This window comes from Eschscholzia californica, unplaced genomic scaffold (genome assembly GCF_041429995.1).
Source record: "Eschscholzia californica isolate CP2 unplaced genomic scaffold, dmEscCali1.0.p SCAF_6, whole genome shotgun sequence".
Lineage (NCBI taxonomy): Eukaryota > Viridiplantae > Streptophyta > Magnoliopsida > Ranunculales > Papaveraceae > Eschscholzia > Eschscholzia californica.
In genome coordinates, this window is record NW_028238483.1 from 17,376,227 (window position 1) to 17,401,388 (window position 25,162).

General features: G+C 35.7%; 1 protein-coding gene, 1 non-coding gene and 2 pseudogenes across 3 annotated transcripts; 2 read left to right on the top strand and 2 right to left on the bottom strand.

Moving 5' to 3' along the window:
* Positions 1 to 3,472: 3,472 nt before the first annotated feature.
* Positions 3,473 to 3,545, bottom strand: TRNAA-CGC (transfer RNA alanine (anticodon CGC)). Its single transcript has one exon. It is a non-coding gene; the product is annotated as a tRNA-Ala (tRNA).
* Positions 3,546 to 3,616: 71 nt separating this feature from the next.
* Positions 3,617 to 8,811, top strand: LOC147532079 (putative protein arginine N-methyltransferase 1.2; annotated as a pseudogene). The gene is made up of 9 exons (XR_015228322.1): positions 3,617 to 3,925; positions 4,635 to 4,644; positions 5,028 to 5,191; positions 5,381 to 5,444; positions 5,579 to 5,721; positions 6,796 to 6,883; positions 7,102 to 7,200; positions 7,348 to 7,514; positions 8,081 to 8,811. The product of XR_015228322.1 is annotated as a putative protein arginine N-methyltransferase 1.2 (transcript).
* A 4,241-nt stretch (positions 8,812 to 13,052) lies between these two features.
* On the top strand, positions 13,053 to 14,860 carry LOC147532080 (tetraspanin-2-like). The gene is made up of 2 exons (XM_086650567.1): positions 13,053 to 13,764; positions 14,486 to 14,860. Exons 1-2 carry the CDS (start codon positions 13,255 to 13,257, stop codon positions 14,795 to 14,797), a joined length of 822 nt encoding a protein of 273 aa, XP_086506693.1. The 5' UTR covers positions 13,053 to 13,254; the 3' UTR covers positions 14,798 to 14,860.
* Positions 14,861 to 18,872: 4,012 nt separating this feature from the next.
* LOC147532081 (putative inorganic phosphate transporter 1-7) lies at positions 18,873 to 19,884 on the bottom strand (annotated as a pseudogene).
* Positions 19,885 to 25,162: the final 5,278 nt, after the last annotated feature.

Here is a 25,162-nt window from a genome sequence, read left to right on the forward strand (position 1 = left end):
AAAAACCAAAGCCATTCAAATTCATTAGGACTTGGATGTCTCATCCAGATTGCCATGAGTTTATAGCCAATAAATGGAACCATCATGGTGACCCTTCCCCTAACATGATTCAACCTAACTTGTCTCAGTTAGGCAAACATCTCTCTAAATGGAATAAGGAGGTTTTTGGTAATCTTGACAATCAGATTAATAGGACGATTGATTGCCTCCAAAACAAGCATATCAACAGTAATGATAGAATCAATCTGAATTGTCGTCTTGAAGAACTGTATAGGCAGCAGAAAGTTTGTGGAAAGAGAAATCGCGCAATAATTTTATTGACCTAGGAGATAAAAACACAAAATATTTTCATTCGCAGGCTATTCATAGAAACCGTAATAATAGAATCCTAGCAATTAAAGATCAAAATGGTGATTGGAAGGATGACATGGATGAGGTCACCAATATCATCACCAACCACCTGCTTAACATCAACACCTCGTCTAATTGTGTTAGCTCTCCCAGTATCCTTGATCTTTTTCATCCAGTAATTAAAGATCAAAATGGATGAGGTCACCAATATCATCACCAACCACCTGCTTAACATCAACACCTCGTCTAATTATGTTAGCTTTCCCAGTATCCTTGATCTTTTTCATCCAGTAATTACCCCTGCTCAAAATCTTGACATGACGTCAATTCCAGATAAATCGGAAATTGATTTGGCCATTCAATGGCTGAAGAAAGATTCTGCCCCAGGTCCAGACGGTTACCCACCTTTCTTTTTCCAAGCTAACTGGGATACTGTCAACAAAGATATTTACACGATGGTGCAGAATTTTTTTCAGACAGCGGAGCTACCTCCAGAAACTAACCACACTCATATTTGTCTAATTCCTAAAACAACAGTTCCACAAAGTCCTGCGGACTACAAACCTATTAGTTTGCTTAATACCACTTACAAAATCATCACGAAGATTCTAGCTGAGAGACTTAAAGTGCATCTTAGTGACATCATCTCTCCTTTTCAAGCAGCTTATATCCCTGGCAGACAGATATCGGATAATATCATTATGGGTCAGGAACTCATCCATTCCTTTAAATATATGAAAGGAGCTGTAGGCTTCTTCGGGCTTAAGCTGGATATGTCTAAAGCCTATGATAGAATCGAGTGGTCTTTTCTTATAGATGTTATGGAGAGGCTAGGTTTCTCTGATCTTTGGAGAAAAATGATATTTAACTGCATGTCCACGGCCACAATGGCTGTGCTCATTAATGGTCACCCAGGTCCGACCTTTCATCCTACACGAGGCATAAGGCAAGGAGATCCACTATCCCTTTTTCTCTTCACTATTGCCATGGAGGGTCTCAGCCGTATGCTTACAGCTAATATAGGAGAAGGTAGGTTCTTAGGCTTTCCTACCAAAAACCAGAACCTAATGATTTCTCACCTTCTATTCGCTGATGATTGCATCATCTTCGGGAGAAATTCTATCGAGAACGTCCACATTCTTAAAGTCATTTTATCCTCTTTCTGCTTGGCTTCTGGCCAAATGATTAATTACAACAAATCTAATATCTTTTACTCCAAATATTCGCATCCAAAATTTAAACGCATCATTATGAAAACTCTAAAAGTCAAATATGCTTCTACTTCAGAAAAATACCTAGGAGCGCAATTGTTCATAGGTCCTCAGAAGACTAAAGTATTTAACTCTATTCTAGATCAAATAGACAATAAATTATCCAAATGGAATCATGCTTTTCTTTCTCAGGCTGGGCGTACGGTAGTTGTTTCGGCCGTAGCAGCAGCCATTCCCCGATATCAGATGCAATGCTTTGCTCTTCCAAAGAGTATAAGTAAACGCATAGCGACTTCTCAGAAGTCTTTCTGATGGGGAAAATCAAAAGGTATACGTACCAAGGCTTGGTCATATATTTGTCAGCCGAAAAAACTGGGAGGTTTAGGCATTCATCATCCGCATCTGGACAACCAAGCCCTTCTGAGCAAGCTGGCGTGGCGCCTCAAGACTGATTCAGATGCGATTTGGGTGAAATTCCTCAAAGCAAAGTATTTCCACCAATTTAATCACCCAGGTCTGGTAAAAGCATATCACTCCTGGATATGGAAGAATCTGAGGAGGCAGTATGATCTTATAGATAATCACATTATATGGGAAGTCCATACAGGAGAGCACATCGATATTTGGAAAGATAATTGGATTCCTGGAGAAATCCAACAACTTCAAAACACTAATAACTCTGGTTTAAACAAAGTGTCTGATCTCATAAGTAATAACAATTAGGATGAGAACATCCTTAGGCAAACTTTCCTGGATAATATCTGCAATCTCATTAAAGCTATACCGATTCAGCAAGATGGGACAGATAAGATGAAATGGAAGCTGACGCAATCAGGAAATTTCACAGTTAAGTCTATGTACATGCATCTTAGCTCAACAGACCAATCTCCTCCTTCAGAAGACATTAACTGGAATTTTATTTGGTCTTTACCCACCATTCCTCGAATCAAACTTTTCATATGGAAAATATGTACGAAAGCACTTCCGGTAAGGCAACGCATAGGTAAATACATCAGAAATATTACTAACTGTCCAGACTGCACAGAAATTGAAACTATAGAACATGCGCTATTATATTGCCCCATAGCTAAGAGAATATGGTTTCACTTTAACATTATTTCTGAACAAATTCCTTCAGTATCTGAGTGGATTATGTCTTGGCAAAATCAGGATCATACCAATTGTACGATTGGCAATGTACATTTTGTTACTATTTTATGGTTTATATGGAAAATGAGATGTGATCACTGCTTCCAACAAACGGTTTATGATGTAAACAAGGTAATAGAATCGATAAAATCTTTTCCAAAAATTAGTGCAAGTAAAGTGAATCAGGATAAAATTGTCATCTCTAAATGGCAACCTCCGACTCAACCGTATGTGAAAATTAACGTTGATGCATCTTTTGTTAATGTGGTTCAAATAATAGGAACTAGTCTGATTGTACATGATTACAGGTCTAAGTTTATCGGTGCAAGTGTGAATATTGGTAGAGCAAGAAACATTGAGGAAGGAGAGGCTTTAGCTATTCTGAACAGAATTACTTAGGCAAAAGAAAACAATTACATGCAGGTCATCATCGAAAGCGACAATTATCAAACATTTGAATAACTCAAAGCATCAGGTTCAATGGCAATCACTCGTTCACATTCGACAAATCAAAAATGTAAAGAAGGAGATGCAACAGGTTAAGTTCCATTACATCAAGAGGGATCAAAATACTCAAGCAGACAAGTTAGCAAAATGGGCGCGTCGAAAGGAAAGAGTCAAAAAGTAGAACAGTATCCCGTATTTTCTTCTTAATATGTATTGTAATGAGATTCTGAATTAGTTTAATAATATATATACTTTTAGAAAAAAATGAGAAGAACACTAAACAAAAATAGATAAAATTGGAAAGGGAAAAAATTTGGAGGTGCGGGGAATCGAACCCCGTGCCTCTCGCATGCGAAGCGAGCGCTCTACCATATGAGCTACACCCCCTTTTGTGAACAATTACTCATATATAACACTAGTAATTTATATTTCTCCCATCTCTTCTTCACAAAACCCCCAAAACCAGAACTCCAGAAGTACTTCCACCACCACTTGCAGTGCGAAGGACTCACTAAAGAACAACGAACGAACCCTAATTTTATCTAACAAAAAGGTGTAATGGGTAGTAGCCAAAAGAAGAATAAACAAACTTCTTCCAGCAGTAACAATGGAAGAAGTTTCAGTCCTCACTCACAAGTGTTTTTTCAAGAGATGGTAACCGAAAGTTCTAACCTTGATCATTTAATGTCTGAAGCTGATCAAATCCCACCCATTGTTAGTGATAAAACAAGTTCTGATAACTACTTTGATTCTTACTCTCACTTTGGTAATTTCTTTTTTTCTTCAAAATATATCCTTTTTATTTTTTTTTTGTATTGGATGTTTCTCTTGTGATTTAAGTGGTAGAAGTTATTTGTTATTTTGTATTCCATCATGGGGTTGTTGTGTTTAACTTCAAGTCTTCATTTCAACCTTCTTTAGACTAATTTTTTTTTTGTTCTTTGTTTCAATTGGGGGGGGGGGGGGGGGGGGGGTATTGTTGTATTGAATTTAAACTCCTAGCAAGTGGAATTTCAAGTTCTGGGTAGGTTTTTATGATTGTGTGGGAATAGTCCCACATGGGAAAATGATACTTTAAGTCCTCTCCAATTGCTTTGATTTGGATTTCCAAAAATTTGGTTTTGAAAGGGAATGAAGCAATAGGAAAAGTCGACTTTCAATCAGCTATGACGAATTTAGTGATTTTTCATCTATCATACACTCCTTTTGAGAAGTTCATTCTATTGGTTTCCTTTGGACTAAGTTTTCCATTTGAGTTTAACATCCAGCAAATTTTTTTTTTCTTTTGGACTAAATTCTTTTTCGCACTGATTTGGTTGATGGTTTGGGTGTAATTTAACATGGAATTAATTATGATTATGTGAAATTTGGTATTTGTTTCATCATTGCTTTCTTAGGTTATGGGGATTTCTGTTGAGCTCATTGGTTTTGTTAAAATCTTGAAGGACTTACCTTTCTTATTTGTGTGCAGGTATTCATTCATGAAGTAAGTTTTTCGTCATCCAAATGGAACACTTTCGTTATTGTTGCTTCATATCAATAATAACTAATTAGAAATGAGATTCATCAGTTGCGTGGTACTCTTTTTTTTTGCCGATAGTATCATAGTAGTGAACTTGCTACTTACTTTCTATATCTGTCGAGTGAGCCATGACTTTCAGCTATGGATACCCGAGTAACTATAAGCATGTCTCACTTTCTTATAGTCTTACATTTTTTTACTTGTCATAGTGCATTTTTTAGTCGGTTATTAATGTACATTTTTTTACTTGTCATAATGCATTTTTTAGTGGGTTATTAATGTGGAAAAGAAAAGTTTTGTCCAGAACTTCGCACCGACTTCCTTTGCTGAAAATTTTTATGATACAGGAAATGTTGAAGGATATTGTGAGGACAAAAGCATATTAAAATGTTATCTACAAGAATAAGTTCCCTTTCAAGGACAAAATTGTTCTAGATGTTGGGGCTGGGAGCCTGGGACTGGAATTTTGTCCCTCTTTTGCGCGAAAGCAGGAGCAAAGCATGTTTACACGGTATGTAGTCTTATTGTTTTGTTTGCTTTTTCTGAAAGTCACTTGGTCTTAATCCTTTTTTTAATTCAATGTTTTAAAATTATAATTTGTCTGAGGCTATAACGCAAATTTCTTCAGTCTTGCAAACAATTGTTATTGTTTTCCTAAATAATGTAGGAGGTAATTACCTATTTACCTCTTTTGTTTCAGATTGGGTGTTCCCAAATGGCTGACACGGCGAAGGAGAATGTTGAAACAAATGGGTTTTCTAATGGTGATTATTGTTCCTGCAAACATAAATATTATATATATATATATATATATATATATATATATATATATATATTTATATTTCAATGTTATCTCTCTATCTTGTTGAGTGTTTAACAATTCTTCAATATTTTTCAGTTATAACAGTTTTGAAGGGAAAAGTTGAAGAGATTGTACTTCTGGTCCCCAAAGTCGATATCATCATTTCAGAGTGGATATGCTATTATCTGTTGTATGAGAATATGCTGGACATTGTTCTATATGCACGTAATTAGTGGCTTGTAAGTATGCTTTTGATAAATTTCTTTGGGACACTATTTCTAAATCTCCTTGTCAAAGATTTATGCGTGTCTTGTAGGTTTTGATCCCCTTGGAATCATTGTCATCATTATCAAGAACTTGAATATAGTAGCACACTAGCACTTTGAGAAACCGATGGGGGGTGAGCGTAATACTAGTTGCATAGGCCTCGGAAGGAGTTATTTGAACCATCCTTCTTATGTATAATATTTGGTATAAGTGTATATAACCCATACCTTTGGCATGCACGTATTCGTAAGAAATTAGAGTTTGAACTGGTAAACTAAGAAGGGTATTTCGAAGTCTTCTAATTATTCATAAATTAAATACTATAGAGTCGACAAAACCAACATTTGTTATCTTAATTATCTTACAATGTGTATCTTCATGTCTACATTATTTATTGTAAAAAATAAAAACTTACAACGTGAATCAATTACAAAAGTTGAACTGAAGTATCGAACACCTAGAAATTAACACAATATCAAACCGAAGAAAAAAGAGTCATAACATCATACAAATTCAGACACCAAAAATAATTAGAAAGTACAAAATAGAGGGAGCCTAGTTTGAGACAGATAATGGAATGTAGAGAGAATATCCAGGAATGGGTTGATTTGTGGATGGAAAGAAGAGGATAGGTAAGATTGGTTTCTAAAGGAGAAATGAGAGGTATAGAGGAGGAAGTTGGGTAGACCAAGGGTATTAATGTGTAGGTAATAGGTGTTAATGATAATTGATATTAATGATAATTGATATTAATGATAATTAGTACTAATGTAAAGAAGAGATTAATGTAATAATGAATCTAATTGATCCGACAACTACAATTAAAAGGAAAACTCAAGGACGAATATGATTTATAATAGCGTTAGTCCGAGTCAGCAAACCTCGTTCTATTTTGTATATATAAATATAATATTAATATATACATATGTTTATATAATGTTGGTATTTTCAACATATTTAATGAGACATACCCAAAGAAAGCGTAAAGTTTAAAATTTGGAATCATGGGTATGTATCTCTGATATTGGTTAGCTTATTATGTGCAGAATGATGATGGACTCGTGCTACCAGACAGAGCTTCACTCTATATAACTGCCATTGAGGATGCTGAGTACAAGGATGACAAGATTGAATGTGAGATGCTTAGTTTATATATATATATATATATGCATATCTGTGTGTGCATCAAAAGCTCTGTTCGGGTTCTACATGCCTTTATTGTATATTTTCGTCGTCTTTCTTGGTATTTCTAGATCACCGTTTTGACTTCTATCATTCAACTAACTATATTTTGTGATATACTATTATATTGTTAATTTAATTGATGCATACTAAATTGTACACATTTTCAGTTTGGAACCACATTTATGGCTTCAAATGAATTGTATAAAAAAGCAATCTATTATGGAACCTCTTGTCGACATATTTGACCAAAAATAAATCGTCACAAAAGGTAGTAATCAATTTTCTCTTTCCTTTCCAATATTTGACATCTCTGAAAATTTTAACCCCACTTGGCTTTTCTCATTTCATTTAATTTACCTTCACTGGAAAAAAAATGTCTCTTCACTCGGAATCATTTGGATTTATGTGCATTTTTATTCTTCTTTTCAGACAATGGACATCTCTAAGATGTCTTCTGGGGATGTGTCATTTACGGCACCCTTTAAACTCGTGGCAGAACGCACTGATTATATCCATGCATTGGTTGCGTATTTCGATGTCTCATTTACAAAGTGCCATAAGCTGATGGGTTTCTGTACAGGTATCTTTTGTTCATCATTTCATGTTCGCTTGACTTTCTCTTTGCCTATTGTTATGAGTATGACCTAAACTAATTAGTCGGCAATATAGAATCTACTCTTATAAACTCCTCCATGTCCAATAAATTATTATTTTCTTGATTTGATTCTAAGCTTCATCGCTTATACTTGTTTATTTACGCATAAGCAGATACTTTAGGTTTTACTCAGGCATCTTGGCAATCTAGTATAACTTGTATCAAATTCTATTTACTTTATATAGTTGGACTTTTTACGAACTCAGGTCTCAGCCCCGGCTTGGGCTCTATTTGAGTTCACAATCTTAGTTTTCCGCTTGGGTTCAGTTTTTTGTGGAGAATTGTCGCTAACATATGGAATATTTAGTACACGTAAGCTAAGCCGAGTCATCTTGTTATTAACCTAGAAGAAGCTCGGGTCAAGCTCGGTCATAGTTCAGCCCTAAACCAAGTAACAAGTACCGAGCCCAAGTACTTGGTCTCTAAGGGTACTGATATGAATTCTTTGATATGCCTATTTCTTTTTTGTTTGATGGGTTGAATATATGCAGGACCGAAATCGCCGGCTACACATTGGAAGCAAACAGTATTGTACCTTGAAGATGTGTTAACCATATCTGAAGGGGAAGCACTGACGGGGACCATGACTGTGGCACCTAACAAGAACAACCCTCGCATGTTGATATTACGATCAACTTTCAAATAAGAGGCCAGAATTGCAAGATTTCAAGAACTCAACATTACAAAATGGGCTGAATTTCTATCATCTTTTTCAGCTGATGAACCATTGCCTTTGGTTTCTGATTCAATTTTGTTACATTGAGCATAGAATGTTTCCGTCATCATCAGCCTGATCGAAGCCATTATGTTTTTGGCTTTAATTGAATTAATTTTGACCTTTCGATGTTCACTCTGGTCATATATGTTCTCGGGTATAGCCTGGCGAATTTCGTTGAATGTGTTACGTAGACGAAAACTTTACAGCTAATAAACCACAAGGATAATAGTGTTATTGAAACAGAATGTTTACATGATGAACCTGTAAAGTTTAGATGATGACCTACAGAAAATTAGAATTGTAAGATGAATGTGGATGAACCAATTAGGATATTTATTTGTTCTGTGCTGGTCTACAGTTGCAATTTGAGAAAGGGAAGAGAGAGGATCAGCTCGGAGAGCTCATGGAGAAAGTTTAGCGTGCCAAGGAGAGATTGTGGAGGAAGGTAAGAGTGCAAAGGACAGATCAAGGAGGAAGTTAAGAGTGCGAAGGAGATCATGGAGATGATGAGGTGGAAAAATGAATAAATATGAGTTGCGTATATAAAAGAAATTTTATAAGGGTTTTTTGGGCTTACCCCCTTGTCAGTAATTGGTAATTGAGTTTACCCCCCTCAATAATGGGTAATTGAGCTTACCTCCTTGAACTTACTATTAGTGACAAAAACACAAAGGTTATGTTTGGCGTACGTGAAATAATTGCCACTACCAAGAATAACTATTCTTCAATATGATTCATATTAGGGATTCTATCTCATTTTATTGTTTGATTTGGTTAGGAATATGATTAGTAAAGATTGATTTTGTTTATATATTATTTACTTTCTGATTTTATTATCACATACCAAACATATCCTTAGTAGTTTTGACAAAAAATCTAAATTCAAGGGGGTAAACTCAATTACCAATTATTGAAGGGGGTAAACTCAATTACCTATTAATTTTGAGGGGGTAAGCTCAAAAAACCCATTTTATAATTACAAAAATACCGCAGCTCATCAACCATGGCACCTGGGACGAAACCTTACTTAATAGTGAATTCGATAATGAGACTAAGAATCTTATTCTCACCATCCCGATTGAGATAGATAGCGAAGACCAAAGGAAATGGACTCTTACAAAAAATGGTAAATTTAGTGTCAAATCTATGTATCAACATCTGAGTCTCAGTATGAATTCACCCCAACCCCGGTCATCGAATTGGAAAATTTGTACAAACGCTCTCCCTGTTAGGGATAGAATAGGAAAGTACATAGACAACAACAGAATCTGTCCAAACTGTAATGAAATAGAATCCATAGAACATGCCATTCTACACTGTCCTATCGCAAAAAATATTTGGTTCTATTTCAACATAATTTCAGAAAATATATTGTCAGCGAGAGACTGGATCTTCTCCTGGGAAAACAATAACCAAACGGCTTATGCTACTAACGACATTCATTTTGCTACCATCATGTGGAACATATGGAAAATAAGATGTGACCATTGCTTTCAACACGAAATCAATAAATTAGACAAAATGATTTCTATCATTTCGACATTCCCTCAAATACAAAAGGTGCATACACCACAAACCAAAACAGAACAAGGCAAATGGATCCCCCCTGAATTGTCTTTTTTAAAGATTAATGTAGATGCATCATTTATAGACACGAATAGTATAACGGGAATCAGTCTAGTTATCCACGACAATGAATCAAAATTGGTCAAAGCTGCAACTTTCACCGCTAGAAGCAGAAACTCGGAGGAAAGTGAGGCAATTGCAGTCCTTAAAGGAATGCAATGGGCAGAATCTCATGAATACAAAAGAATCATTATCGAAAGTGACAACATTAACATCATAAAATATCTACAGAAAGGAAAGAATAATATTCAATGGCAATCCCAAGTACATCTGAACAAGATCCAAGAAATAAAAAAGAGGTTGGAAAGAGTCAAATTTTCTCATACAAGCAGGAAATTCAACAAAGTAGCAGATAAGCTGGCAAAATGGGCACGAACGAAAAACAGATCGAAGGCCTGGAAACATGTACCTTACTTTCTTTGCAAGTTGTATTGTAATAGAACTTTTATTTCTATCTAATATATTTTATCTTTCAACAAAAAAAAAAGGATAGAATTGATTTGATAAAGATTGGGAGCCAAATCGAGCTTCCGGACACAATTGGAGGCTAAATAAGAAATCCGGACACTTATGGAGGCTAAAACTGTGAGTTGATCACAAATTGGAGACCAAAACGAAATTTAGCCCATATTTGAACTGGGAGAGACAAAGTAATAGTTAAAAAGGATGAGGATGAAGATAATTGAATAACTGAGCTACCACAGAGAAAAAGATAGTGGGAAAGTAGAAATTAGAGAGAAAATAAATCTAGAGTAATTGAGATAGGATAGAGAAAAAACAATTTGAGATGTAAACTAGAAATTGGAAATAAAAATAGAAAACTGGAGAGAAACTATAAATTTGAGAGAGAGAAAAAAGACACCTACGTAATCTTAGAGAAAGGAAGATAGGAAGTATTTCAATTAGGAGAAGAAGAAAAAAAAATGTGTGTCGTTATTCTAGTTAATTACACATATAATTTTCCATAAAACAACCTCTAGAAGTTACTTTTCAAATTTGAATAAGATCTTCTTCAAATGCAAATCTGTAATATCGTGTAAAACAAACTTCAGTTTCGTATCTTCCATTTGTTTTCTGCCAGGACAATGACTTGTGGACCTACAACTATTTATTTACTACAGGGGGTACATACCTCAATACTCAAAAACCCATTGGGCTTTGACCTAATCCCTAAAATAATGATAATGGGATGTTCTACGGGCGCTTTTGACTATTTCTGCGGCCACCCTATTTAGACGTGAATAGGTTATAAATTTTTGGTTTGTGAAGGGCTTTGAAACTCCTAAACTAAACAATTAATTGCTTATGCTCATATTTTGTAAGAATCCCATAAATATTTGGCAAATTAGACGAAATTTTATCACGAAATCTAAGAAAATGTATTTTTTAATCTATTGTATTTGTTTTATGATCTTAAGTTAATTCTTATTTTAAAATTGAGTACTTACATTTATTGCTCCTTACAGCGGAACCGACAATATTTGTCCACAACCGACAATATTTGTCCATATAATATTTTTGTTAGTCCACAATTAGCCACCAAGTAAAATTTGGAGAATATTGACTTCATCTCTGGAGTCAATGTCTTCTTCCTCTAGGGTTCTTTTTCTTCTTGCTTATCCAATCTTATTATTATTATTATTATTAAGTGGCATTTTTGGGGGATCTCATGTGCAATTACACAAAATTAAGTTAGGCTAACAGCTCAATTCTCTATTAAGTTAAAAATAGAGAACCAAACTCTTACTGCGTCAGTGATATTTTTCCTTTTCTCTTGTTAGTTGTTGTTATGGAATTTTTCACCAGAATGATCTCTTACATAGTAGGGTTCCGGATGATTCAAGTGTTAGAGCAGCTAACCCAACCTCTCAGTTACACAAACACATTCTTTGCCTTTTGTAGGTTTTGATATAATTTTCTCTTTTTTCAAACAAAAAAGGATGTAGAAAAATATTTATTTATAGGCATGTCCTCATTTTGAGATTTGATTGTCCTATGACAAGAATGAAATCTCTCTGGCAGCAATGCTAAATAACATGCCTTGTTGCCCTAACTAGAGATGGGTCCTGGGGGCTGGGGCCAAAAAAATAACTAGAGATGGGTTTGTCCTTCCCTACTTGATGAATGTATCTAAAGAGAAGGTTATTTTTCTGCATCTTCCTCTTGCACCATCTTTAAAATATCTCACTTCTTCCTCTAATGAGTCTAAATGGGTGTGAGTTTTGAAAAAATTGTTGATAGAAATATACAACAGTTACGAAGACAAAAAATGTATTTCTAAATCAAATTATGTGAAGTTAAACGTTAATGGTAACCAACAATTATCCATGTGAATAGTTATGAGGCCCTCAATTTCTTTAGTGATAATTTCATTTTAGCCCCTTAAAGATGATCAACTCACCAAAATGGTCTTCTAAAGATAACCTCCTTCCATTTAGATTTCCTTTTGATTTTGTCATCAGTCAATTAACTTCAGTTAATAGCCTATAAAGTTTTTGAAAATATGGAATTATCCCTAAACAAATGAGAAGCTAACAGAGTTTTATAAAGCAATCTAATATATGAATGAGTATGAAACTACATAATCAAAATCAGATATTCAAATAGAATGCATGAGATAGGCTGTAATTTTTCCCCAAATTCATGTAGTAAGAAACCCATAAGTCAAATTTTTTTCAAAAAGAATTAAATGCTTAAAAGAAAATAAGGTTTTAATCCTCTACAATCACTGATTTCCTCTACCACCACCATCATCATAGAAGCAATGGAGAAGGAGAAATGATGGTGGCTGGCTGAAAGAAGTGGTGGTGCTGGGAGAAGGAGAGAAAACAGAAGAACGCAAAGATTTATTTTAGTAATGGTTGTCGCCCGATGACTAGCCGACCTTCAGTGACCAACAAGAGGAAAGAGACAAAGGATAAGGAGGGTGAAGTTTTTGAAAATATGGATAGAAAAGGAAAAGATAAGTCAACAATTAAAATTGACTGACAAAATTGTACAAAAAAGGACTAAAATGGAAGTTGATCATCTTTAGGGGTCCATTTTGATGAATTAGTCATCTTTAGGGACCCAAACGAATTACCCCATATACTTAAACATCACTCCACTACTACCTACTATTTTTTTTTTGTTACAACACTACTACCTACTAGAGTGACAATCATAGATAAAGACTTTCACCACTCAAAAGTCCTCAACCCAATCAAATCTCAAAATCACATACCCAAAATCAAACCATCCTCCACCATATCCTCAATTCTCTCTCAATCTCAATCTCTCTCCTTAAAACACACAATTCCCCATTTCTAGCTTTCACCAACAATGGGTGTAAGCAACAAACTAACAGCACTACTAAATTTCATAGCTTTCCTATCATCATTTCTCATAATTGGGTCAGGAATTTGGCTCTCTTCAAAACCAGATAATGAATGTATCAATCAATTCAGATGGCCAATAATTTTCATAGGAATTCTAATTCTTCTAGTTTCTTTAGCTGGATTTGTGGGTGCTTACTGGAACAGACAAGGTCTTCTTGTAATATACCTTTTCTTCATGGCCATACTTATTGCTATCTTACTCTTCCTTCTTGTTTTTGCATTTATTGTTACAAAACCAGATGGAAATACTTATGATGTTCCTGGAAGAGGGTATAAAGAGTATAGACTTGATGATGATAGTGGATTTTCTTCTTGGCTTCGTAATTATGTTAATAATCAAGGGCATTGGAGGAAAATAAAAAATTGTCTTGCTGTTTCAGATGTTTGTTCTAAAGTTAATCAGGATTACTTAACTCCTGATCAGTTTTTCTTTGCTCATATTTCTCCCCTTCAGGCAAGCAATTCATTTCTTCTCATTATTTTAATTAAAATTCTATTTCCTATGTGTTTATTTACTGATCGTTGTAATCTATTTCATTTAGAAAATGAGAGGTGTACCATCCGTATTTACCATCATCTTGACTGTACCAAATAAAATAAGGGGTAAAACGATAATTTCAGCCACCGGAGGAAACCGTTTTACCCCTTTTCTTAATTGATACCGTCAAGAAGATGGTAAATGGGGATGGTACACCTATCTGTTTTGGATTTGATTTTAGACTTACAGTCAGACATGAGGAAATGGAGAGACAAATTCAATCTCATTTGTTAATGTCTGACTGTGAGTCTGAAAGTAGGTCTGCTTTCAGTCTGAAAATAGGTCGGCATTCAACTAGACTACCCATCTTTGTAAAGGTACCCCTAAAGTCGCCTTTCCGTTTTTACTCATGTCTGTCTTCACTCTTGGAATTTCCGTAGACTTCTGACTGAGCAGTCTGAGGCCTACGAACAAGGCAGTCTGAAGGCACTAGGACTAACCTCAGTCTATGTTGTTCAAGCTTGATTAGACCCATTCAAATCATACCCCCAAAACTAGCCATACCAAGTTAACTTTGGTCTATCTGTGGTTTTTGTCCTTCATTATTTCTCCAATTTATTGATACCTAGAAATATTAGGTTATTGGTTAGGTGATACATCTTTTCATTATATTCTTTTTAATTGTGGTGATTACCAGGCAGGATGTTGTAAACCTCCATCAGTATGTGGTTACGGGTTTGTAAACCCGACCCAATGGGTCAACCCGACAAACCCAACAGCAGATGGTGATTGCTACACTTGGAGCAATGACCAGTCTCAATTATGCTATAGTTGTAACTCCTGCAAGGCTGGACTATTGGGGAACCTGAGGATGGAATGGAGGAAAGCTAATGTGATTCTAATTGTGGCTGTGGTAGTATTAATTTTTATTTATGTAATTGGATGTTGTGCTTTTAAAAATGCACAAACTGAAAATCTTTTCAATAGATACAAGCAGGGTTGGGCTTAAACCACTTTGTAATTTTAAATTATCACCTCTTAAATAAAATGTTTTTTTTTTTGGGTTTTTAAAGTTATTTTATGTCGCTTTTGTGATATTATATACTCGCGTGTGCTTGATTTGGTATACTTAGGTTGTTATGAGATATTTTGTTTGCAACTATTTACTCTTGATTTTTTGATAGTTTAAAAAAATATGGGACGAAAAAGAAACTGATTAATGGCAAAAAAAGAAAAATCTAAAATGAAGTAGTTTTTAACATCTACTTCGCTACTTTGGGCAAAAAATTATAGAAAAATTGACAAATTTTTTTAATTAACATATTAAGAAAATAAGCGAATAGTAGAGCCCATAAGAAGTTTTAGAGAAATTTCAAGGAGAGAAAAAGAGAACCGAAAATTCATTCCAATCAAGTCTTCTTAATTATATTATCGAAAGTGAAGCCAACTCATAATTATAGACGACTGCCCGTCTGTTACAAAAGAGGAAGAAGGTTGTTTCAATGGTTTTTATAGAGAACGTGTTAACCGACTTTTGAACAAAGTCTATAACAAACTTTCAAACAGACTAGTCTAACGACACTACATTTATCTAAAGGCACCCTTGTTGTCTTTCTCCTTTCAATCATTCTTACACCACTATTAGATTGTCTTCTTTGGTTTAATTTTAACTCAGCTGACATATTCTAATATACCCCATCAAACACAGGGATCGGTAAGAACCATCAACTTGTTTTGAACAAGTAGAAACGGTACTTTTGCGAGGATGTATGTTGGTTGTTCCTCAAAGGGAACAAATTGCAAACACAACTTACGAGCAACAACTAAGTCTCTTATAAAGTGATAGTCCACCTTTATATGTTTAGTTCGAGCGTAAACTGAGATTTGTGACTAAGCTCTTAACATCCAATATTTGTCAAAATAGAGATCTAGAATGAGAGATGGAATGATGTAACCCAACAAGGAGATGAGAGATCCAAACCAATTCAAACGCAACCACATAAGAAGCTTTATATTCAACCTCTATTGAAGATCGACCAACATTGGTTGCTTTTTAGAATATCAAGAGACTAATTAAGGAATTCCCTAATACAACATTGTCTGGGCACCCAACCCACTCTTGGCAGTCTGAGTGAGAATAACCATTAAGTTTTTGTAGATCACCAAATGTAAAAGAAATACAAACATCAATTGTTCCTTCGACATACCTGAGAATCTTTATCTTCCATGAATAAGAAATGCATTTGAGACGTCCAACTGTTTTGTAAACTAGTTTTGAGTAACAACCAAAGTTAGGACAGTTTTAATGGTAGTAGCTTGACCACATGACTAAGGTGTTGTTTGTTTTTTTATTTTTTCAGATCTGAAATCTGAATTGGGTCTTAATTCAGATTTCAAATGTTTGTTTATCAATTAAAGAAAATCTGAAAAGTTAGCTGAATTTAGTCAATGTCTGAATAGGCTGAAAAATAGTCCACAATTTTCAGACTTCAAAACAAGTCTGAAATAATGCCTCAATATCTGAAATGTGCCGAATGACTCTTATGCCCCCACAAATTAGTAGTTTTCTCATTGCTAAATATTTCAGCTCCACCACACCACCACCACCACCGACAAAACACCACCACCACCACCGACAAAACACAACCACCACCACCGACTAAACACAACCACCACCACCGACTAAACATAACCACCACCACCAACAACACACAAACCATGACCACCACCGAAAGTAGATAGCACCACCACCAACAGTACACAACCACGAGCACCACCACCAACAATACACAACCACGAGCACCACCACCAACAGTTCACAACCACGAGCACCACCACCAACAGTTCACAACCACGAGCTTCCACCAACAATACACAACCACGAGCACCACCAACAATACACAACCACGAACCCTCGTCGGATCTACAAGATTGAAACCCTCGTCAGATCTACAAGGTTGGAACCCTCGTCAGATCTGGAGGGTTGGAACCCTCGCCGGATCTGGCGAGGGTTTACCTTTTTCGTTTGAGAGAGATAGGGAAAGAGAAAGAGGGCGACTTTGAGAGAAAGAGGGCGACTTTGAGAGAAAGAGGGCGACTTTGAGAGAAAGAGGGCGACTTTGAGAGAGAGGAGTGAATCTTCCATTAGAGAGAGAGAAAACGACTGAGGGACTCCCACCACATATTCCATTAGAGAGAGAAAAATTGCAGAGAGAAGAATAGAGGGGTTCATTAGGGTTTGGGGTTCTCTATATTGGAGAAGAGAGGAGTTTGAGGATTAAAAATTAGGTTTTTTTATCATACACATCACATAGGGGTATAAATGTCAATTTTTTAATTCAGACCTTATAATTCAGATTTAAAAAACAAACATCTAACTAACAAACCAATTCAGACAATTCAGATTCAGCAAATTCAGTTCAGCCAATTCAGATTCAGACAAAAATAAAAAAACAAACAGCACCTAAGTCTCTCAACAATCAAAACCATCCAGCTGATGAAACCTATAAGTTACCAACCGAGCTTTGTATCTTTTCACATTACCATTAGACCTTTGTTTTATTTTATAGACCCATTTGCGGCACAAAATATTCATAGATGGCTTGGAAGGAACAAGAGACTGACTGAGTGTTATTCCTTTGTAAAGCTTCAAACTTCCCTTGGTAACTTGGCAGCACTTCTGATCTTTGGATTCTTGCCTATAGGTAGAGGACTCAGTATGCTCATTTAATAAGGTATGAAAAGCAAAAGGAAGAGGATGACATGTTGAAAAATAAAAGACAAAACTCAGGGATATATTTGGGTTATTGTATACCATTTTGTTAGTCGTGTCTCATGGGATGTGCGGCAATGGGGAATGGGTCGAGAATAGATTCACTTGACGAAGGAGGTGGAGTAATGATATATTCTTTGGAAAACTTTGTGATTGCAAATAGTAGCTATTTACAGTGTTGGGTGGTGATAATTGAGTAGGTATTGCAACCATTTTTAAAATATGAGAGGTACTTATAGAGGTAATGTTGAGGATTAGCTAAGAGAAATAAGAGTTCATCGAAAACCACATTTGTAGAGAGATAAATTTTAGGGGTAATTTCTGGAAAGGTCAAAATAATATTGAAAATGAGTAAAAAAACACAAAACATTTGAAAATTATTATTTAGGTCAAAAAGTGTGCAAATACTAAAATACCCCTTTTTGTCATTTTGTGTAACTTATTTTTTTAATTTTTCTTTAAACTTTACCGATATAACTTTTGTTTGAGATGTCGGATTTCTATAAAAATTATATATTTAGAAATGATTTTTTATTAGCTTTCTAATAAGATCCACTTTCAATACTTTTTTTCAAAAAAAAAAATCCAGAAAAAACGCCGTTTTTTCCTTTACGTTTTTCTGCAAACGTGTTTGCAACAATCAGTTATGCAAACGTGTTTGCAATAATCTGTTATGCAAACGTGTTTGCAATAATCTGTTATGCAAACGTGTTTGCAAAAATCTGTTATGCAAACGTGTTTGCAAAAATCTGATCTGCAAACATGTATTTGCATAATGTAAACTGCAAACATGTGTTTGCATAATATAAACTGCAAACTGTGTTTGCAAAATGTGGACTGCAAACATGATTTGCAAACATTGCATATGTGATTTCGGGTTGGAGATCTTGCAAACTCGATTTCGTGAAGAAAATTCAAACTCCAATTTATAATCAACAATTTATTACAGTCGGTTTGTTGGGTCCATCATCAATGCACAATCGTAGTTCTGCACCATTACAATCATCTCCAGCACCATACCAACTAACCCCACCCTTAACTAAAAAATAAAGACTATGGTGATGCTACATATCCGGACAACAATTTCATTCTTTCTTCCTCAATCTGGAGTAGTGGTACTCCACCACCACCACTGCCACCACCTTCAGCGGATTGAATGTGATCCTTCAAACACATTTGACAAGAAATCATAAGAGCTTCTCTTGGATAGCCACAGTTAATATAACAAGCCAAAATTAAAGTCCACGAAATTGCATCTCTAATAGGAAATTAATCAAACACCTTCTGTCCACCTTGAATAAACTTACATTTCTCATACATTTGTATTTTGAGACCATCCTATATTCTGAAATATAGTCTTTTGAAACAAACCTTGACTATAAAAAGCTATGTCAAGTAAGAACCAAGTACTAGTTGTTTCAAGAAAATTAAGTCCATGTCTCTTAAGAAATTGAATCGAAAACAACCCAAATGAATTCTTTCCTTGATCCATTATGATTATATTCTCATCAAACTTTTCTTGTTCGTACTTGTAATTGTACTTGTAAAACTTTCGACATATCGACAGCTGCCTGTTTAACATTTTTGGCTACAAGAGCAGTATATCATGCAGTTTCGGGCATTTTCATACGCCAATAATAAGTTAAAGCAGCTTGAATACCACTAAACATTAAAATGATTCTCCACATAACCAGGTTGAGGAACGGTCGAACCAACCGGGTCAAACTGATAAGCAAGGGAAGGAAAAGCAGCTTTAAAAACAGAAGAAATCATAATCGAGACGATTCGACCAGCCAAAATCCCAAACCCTTGCATAGCAAAAAACAGCAGCAATGAAAGCGCCTCGAGTTTTCTTGTTAGCATATTCAGACATGATCGTTGCTGAAAGTGGGTAGTCACCACTAATACCAAAACCAAACCAGAATCTAAAGAAATAAGAAGTTGTCATAACTATTTTTGTATTACTATGAGAAGATAAACCAGAAGTGATAGAACAAAATATCATGAACATCAGAGTTAGCCCGTAAACTTGTTTACGCGCCATTTGGCACTAAACCACCTGAAGTAGCTGACCAACAAGAGTGCCACAAAGAGCAACTCCATTAACAGCAGAGTTGACATTTAGTGGTAAAGAACCAGGAGGTTTCGATCCTTCTTGGTAGTAGTAGATTCATCCGAGTAAGTTTGTGACTATTGCAATGCTAAAGAGATCATAAGCGTTCGGTGAAAAAACCCATACCAGCAATAACTATGGTAGTGAAATTGTATAGTTGTGTTTTTGCAACATCAACTGCATTTAGCACTTCTGAAGTCTCTCCAGCCATGACTAATCTCTTGATCAACTTCTTCAACTTCCTTCCTAAATACTACTTAAATATCCCGGCTCTTGATCAACTTCTTCAACTTCCTTCCTAAATACTTCTTAAATATCCCGGCGAGCTAGAGGGATTGAAATACTACTTAAATATCTCGGCAAGATTGAGGTGAAATCAGGGGTCTCTAATGGTAAACAACATGAGATTGAGCAGCAAGATTGTAAACCTATTCGGGATTGATGATGTAGATCCATTGGTGAAGAGAAGGGTCTGTTAAATCAACGTAGAGCTTCGAGAGAATTATAAGGATCAATGTAGGTGGTCAAAGTTAACGACTTTATACCAAACAACAATCTACACTACTCAAATACAAAATTTCCAAATATTTTAGTGACTTGAACTAGTGAACACAAAATTCACTTCATTGAGGAATTTCTTCAACTACCTTATGCTACATTGTTTGCTTTTCCTCAACCAACCCAAAATGAGGTTAGACCTGAACCTAGTCTTAAGATACTAAACTATTGAGCTCAAAATCTCCCACAGAAATCATCAATTTTGGTTCAACCCATCTCAAAAATGAGAAACACAAAACAGATAACATGGAAATGTAATCAAATAGAGATGTTTATTAAGAGAAAGAGAGAACCAAACAGAAAAATGAGAAAGGACCTTCAAAGGAACTCCAATTTGAGGAGCATCAAGACCAACACCAGGGGCTTCTCTCGTAACTTTAATCATATATTATCAATAATTCTCTCAATTTTCTCTCATAACTTTGTATTTGATTTGTTTTAGTATTGAAATTCGAAGATCTTCGAATCGATCCATGAACTTCATATACTTTCTCGAGGGAGAACTCAGTTAGATATAAACCATCTTGATCTGTCATTTAGGTGATCAAAGCTATCATCCTTCGGGGTTTTGTGGATTCTCGGTTAGTTGCAGAGACCATTGTCGTGATTGTTCTTCGCTGCAAATTTCTAGAGAGAATGAAAAGTGGAGGAAGAGAATTCATGGGTAGTTCTGGAATAAAAAAGTTCTAAAATGACCTAAAAGATAATTATACATATTATTTCAAGCATTGGGAACAATTAAACATATTATAATTAGGGTTATTTCCCTAATGGCCCCCTACTTTGTGACCAGCTTCCCGTCTGGCCCCCTACTTTACGAGAAATACCCATATGACCCCCTTCCGTTATAACACCGTTACTCTCTCTCCTCCATCTCTTTTTCTCTCTCTGCCATGTCACGCCACATCATCCGTTAGCCACCTCATCACCTTCTCCGGCAGAGGTCGCCGGCCGGCCAAATTTTTGGCCGGCCACCTTCAAACTAAAAAAAAAAAAAAAAAAAATTTCCTTCTTCTTCTTCCTCTCTCTCTCTCCTGTTTTCTCTCTCTTCTTCTTCCTCTCTCTCTCTCTCTCTTCCCCTTTCTTCTCACTCTCTCTCTCTCTCTTCCCCTTTCTTCTCACTCTCTCTCTCTCCCTCTAAAATGGCCGGCGAAGGGTTCCCCCCTTCGCCGGCCATTTTAGAGGGAGAGAGAGAGAGTGAGAAGAAAGGGGAAGAGAGAGAGGAAGAAGAAGAAGAAGAGAGAGAAATTAGGAGAGAGAAAACAGGAGAGAGAGAGGAAGAAGAAGAAGGAAATTTTTTTTTTTTTTAGTTTGAAGGTCGCCGGCCGGCGACCTCTGCCGGAGAAGGTGATGAGGTGGCTAACAGATGATGTGGCGTGACATGGCAGAGAGAGAAAAAGAGATGGAGGAGAGAGAGTAACGGTGTTATAACGGAAGGGGGCCATATGGGTATTTCTCGTAAAGTAGGGGGCCAGGCGGGAAGCTGGTCACAAAGTAGGGGGCCATTAGGGAAATAACCCTTATAATTACACTCTTTAGCTATTTGAAAATTTTAAGTGATTTTTTACTCATTATATAAAATATTTTGACCCAAACAGTCGTTTCCTATAAATTTTATCAGATGAAGTACTCATCCACTATCCCTTATGACAAGTACTATATTCCGACAATACACACAACAATGACTTGGGACTCAATTTATCATCTTTACGAGGATAGCAAGTACAAACAAATATTTTTTAAAAGTTATAGTTAGGAAGCTTATAGATTAGTATTTCATGTGGAGATGTACCATCTAAGACCTTTGTTTACGACCCTGTTTACGAGATAAACTGCAGTGCTATATGCATCAAAGCAATAAATCTTAGGCATGGAAGCTTGGAAAAGAAGAGTGCTACCTATCTTTGCGTTGTGTTGATTCTTCCTTTCAGCTATTCCATTTTGTTGAGGAGAATAATGGAAAAAAATTATGAAAATTGGGCCACTTTGGTCAACAAAATGTTTGAAATTTTAAATTTGCAAGTTTAGTTGCCCTATCACTCTGAAAGTATTTTATGGTGGTAGAGAATAGATTCTCGATCGACTTGAAGTGTTTGAAGCATTTAACACTCTCTGATCTTGTTATAAGTGGATATAGCCAATCACCAAGGAACAAAATGTAGTATTTAAACTCTGATTTTGTGGTGCTAGGAAGGCAGGAACAAGACCCATAATCTATTATGCCAGATTAAAGATGATCGTACTCCAGTCCGAGCTGATAAGATACAAATTATTGCATTCATTTCAAATCTTAGTTAGGGCTTCTGTCATGAAAAAAGTGTTATGTTTACCCACTTAGATAGACAAAACATCTGGTCTTTTCCACCATTTGATCAAATTGTTTTGGCCTACACAACCATTAGTTATATTATTTTGGCCCAAAAGGTCATATCGATATTGTAGTTGTTTTTTGCCACTAGACCAAATTCTTTAGGCCCATATCGCCATTTCTTCTTCAATAAACACCAGTCACCAACATTATTGACTTGGTCCATTGACTAGACTAAGTGAACTACTAAATACGCACACAACAGAAACAAAAAAAATCTCCCCCAACTTCATCACTATCACCATTGCCGTCCCCAACCACCATAGTTGTCCTTTCTTTCATCTCCACTCGTCTGTCATCTTTCGTCTAGGACAAAGCTATAACCTTCGTCGAGGTTTTCATTTGAACAACTGCACTCTTTCGGTCTTTCCATTGTATGTTCACTAATGATCTTCTTCAGTTTTTAATGTGGCATATACTAATAATGTTTATCCCTTGTCCCTATATGGGCGCCTTGTGGGTTCATAACACTTCCCCATTAAGACCCAAACACATATTAACAAGAGCCTTGATCAAGAACAGGCTCAAAACCTGCAACTCAGAAGCCCCCTGTCGCTTATACGCAAAGTGAATCCTATAACCATCTTAGCAAAGTTAACGTGGAAGTTCTAAAGGCGTCCCACTTATCTTAGAGGAGCCCATTTCCTCATGCACCCATAACATATGAGGGCGCCTACAGACAGTTCGCAATTGTGCTCTATGAAGTGGGCAGCTAGTACTATCAAGTACAAACCAAACTTCACAATGATATTGTTTGTTTTGGTCATTTGGACTGAGAGAAGACAACTAATTATATCATGAATAAACAAATGAATTGAATAAGTATCATCACTACTTGTATTAAAGACATTTTGGGCCCTAAAGAGCTTCACGTATGATGTAGTGAATGTAAAGTAGGGAAGTTATGACGAATCTCCGCTTTTGCAAACCTAGTTCTTCTTGACTTGGTCCCTTTCACTTGAACCAACTCACTTGGTTCATGCAATTAGACCAAGTCTTTTGTAAGTCTTATAGAGGATACGTTGATAGCCTACCATCTATATTATACTTCAATTTACTAATACATAAAATGAACAAATTATGACAAATATATTAAACCTCTCTCTCATCCGATCTTCCCACACAACTTAGCTCGATTTGTGGGCATCGAGATTCGTATGATTCAAGCAGACTATCAAATAGTTCCATAGACATCTTGAGCTAAGATTGTCATATAAACAACATTTTCGCTAATTATAAGTCCCCCACTTCTAGAAAAAATATATGTTGAAAGAAAGTGAGGGGTCTAAGGTGAGGTAGATAAGAATAAGAGGATAGGGAGGGTACTAAGTTGTCCCATGATGGGGGATTGGGGGTAGACTTGTTTAAGATAATTGACATTGAATATGACAAACTCCCATACTGTTCACATTCATGCATATAATTAAACATATGAAATAATGTTGCACCTTCGAGGGAATAAATACGTTCAACCCTATTGATTTTAACGCGTTCTTGTGGTCCAATTTCAAATTCATAATCAAAATTTGTAAGAAGTGTGATTTTATGACTAGAAAACAGGACAGACAAAGACATTTTTTCTGGTACAATGTACATGTCGGTGTATATTTTCTCGTCTTTCTTGGAATTGATCTCTAGATCTCTCTCCCTTGAACTCAATGATGATGATTAATATTTGTGAAGTTCACCTACTTTCACAATCTACTAGATAAAAAGATAAATGGGATAAAAACTATTTAGTGATACTAAATTCAGACGATATGTCAAATGATTATATGAAGTTTAACTGAATAGGTTCACACTCGAACATCTAACTCTGTAACTCTGAGTCAGTATAATGAGCACTATGATCTCCAAATAGAAATAGTTCTTTTTTAACGGTGATAGTTGATGCTTATGAAAAATTTAATTTTGAAGATAAACTTATTTGAGAGAGAGAAGGTTTGGTCCCAACTTCCAGCCTTCCCGTTATCTGAGTCCCATGCGGGGGCGGTCAAGTCAACCAATGAAATAACGACACGTAAGCATGATAAGGTTTTGTTCACGTGTGCGGGTGAGATATGATTACCCAACCATGGAGTTTTAAGTGATTTTGTGGTCCTACCTCACTTGCCTATCAAAAATGAAATTTGACTTTGTTCCTACCTCACTTGCCTATCAAAAATGAAATTGACTTTGTTGGTTCACTCTAACGTAGGTTAATAAAACTCATTCCAGACTGTCAAGTCAAACCTACCATCCCGACCATAAAATACAATTCGATTACTGGGAATCACATTATACACAACATTCTCTCTAATTCTTTTGTTCCTTTCTATTGGGGTGTGATAATTTTTTCTTTTGGACATTCTACTATTTATTTTATTCTAGCTCGCCTTAACACTTTTTGTCCGCAATACAAATTTTTGTCGACTTAATTTAGTATTGTGTTTAGTTTTGAACAACAATCCTGATAACCAAGTGTCTCATCACAATCTTGATTTTAAAGTTTTTTTTGAGAGATATGACTTTCCTTTTGAGAGAGAAGTAGTGGAGTAATCAAAATCTTTGGTTTCACCATGGA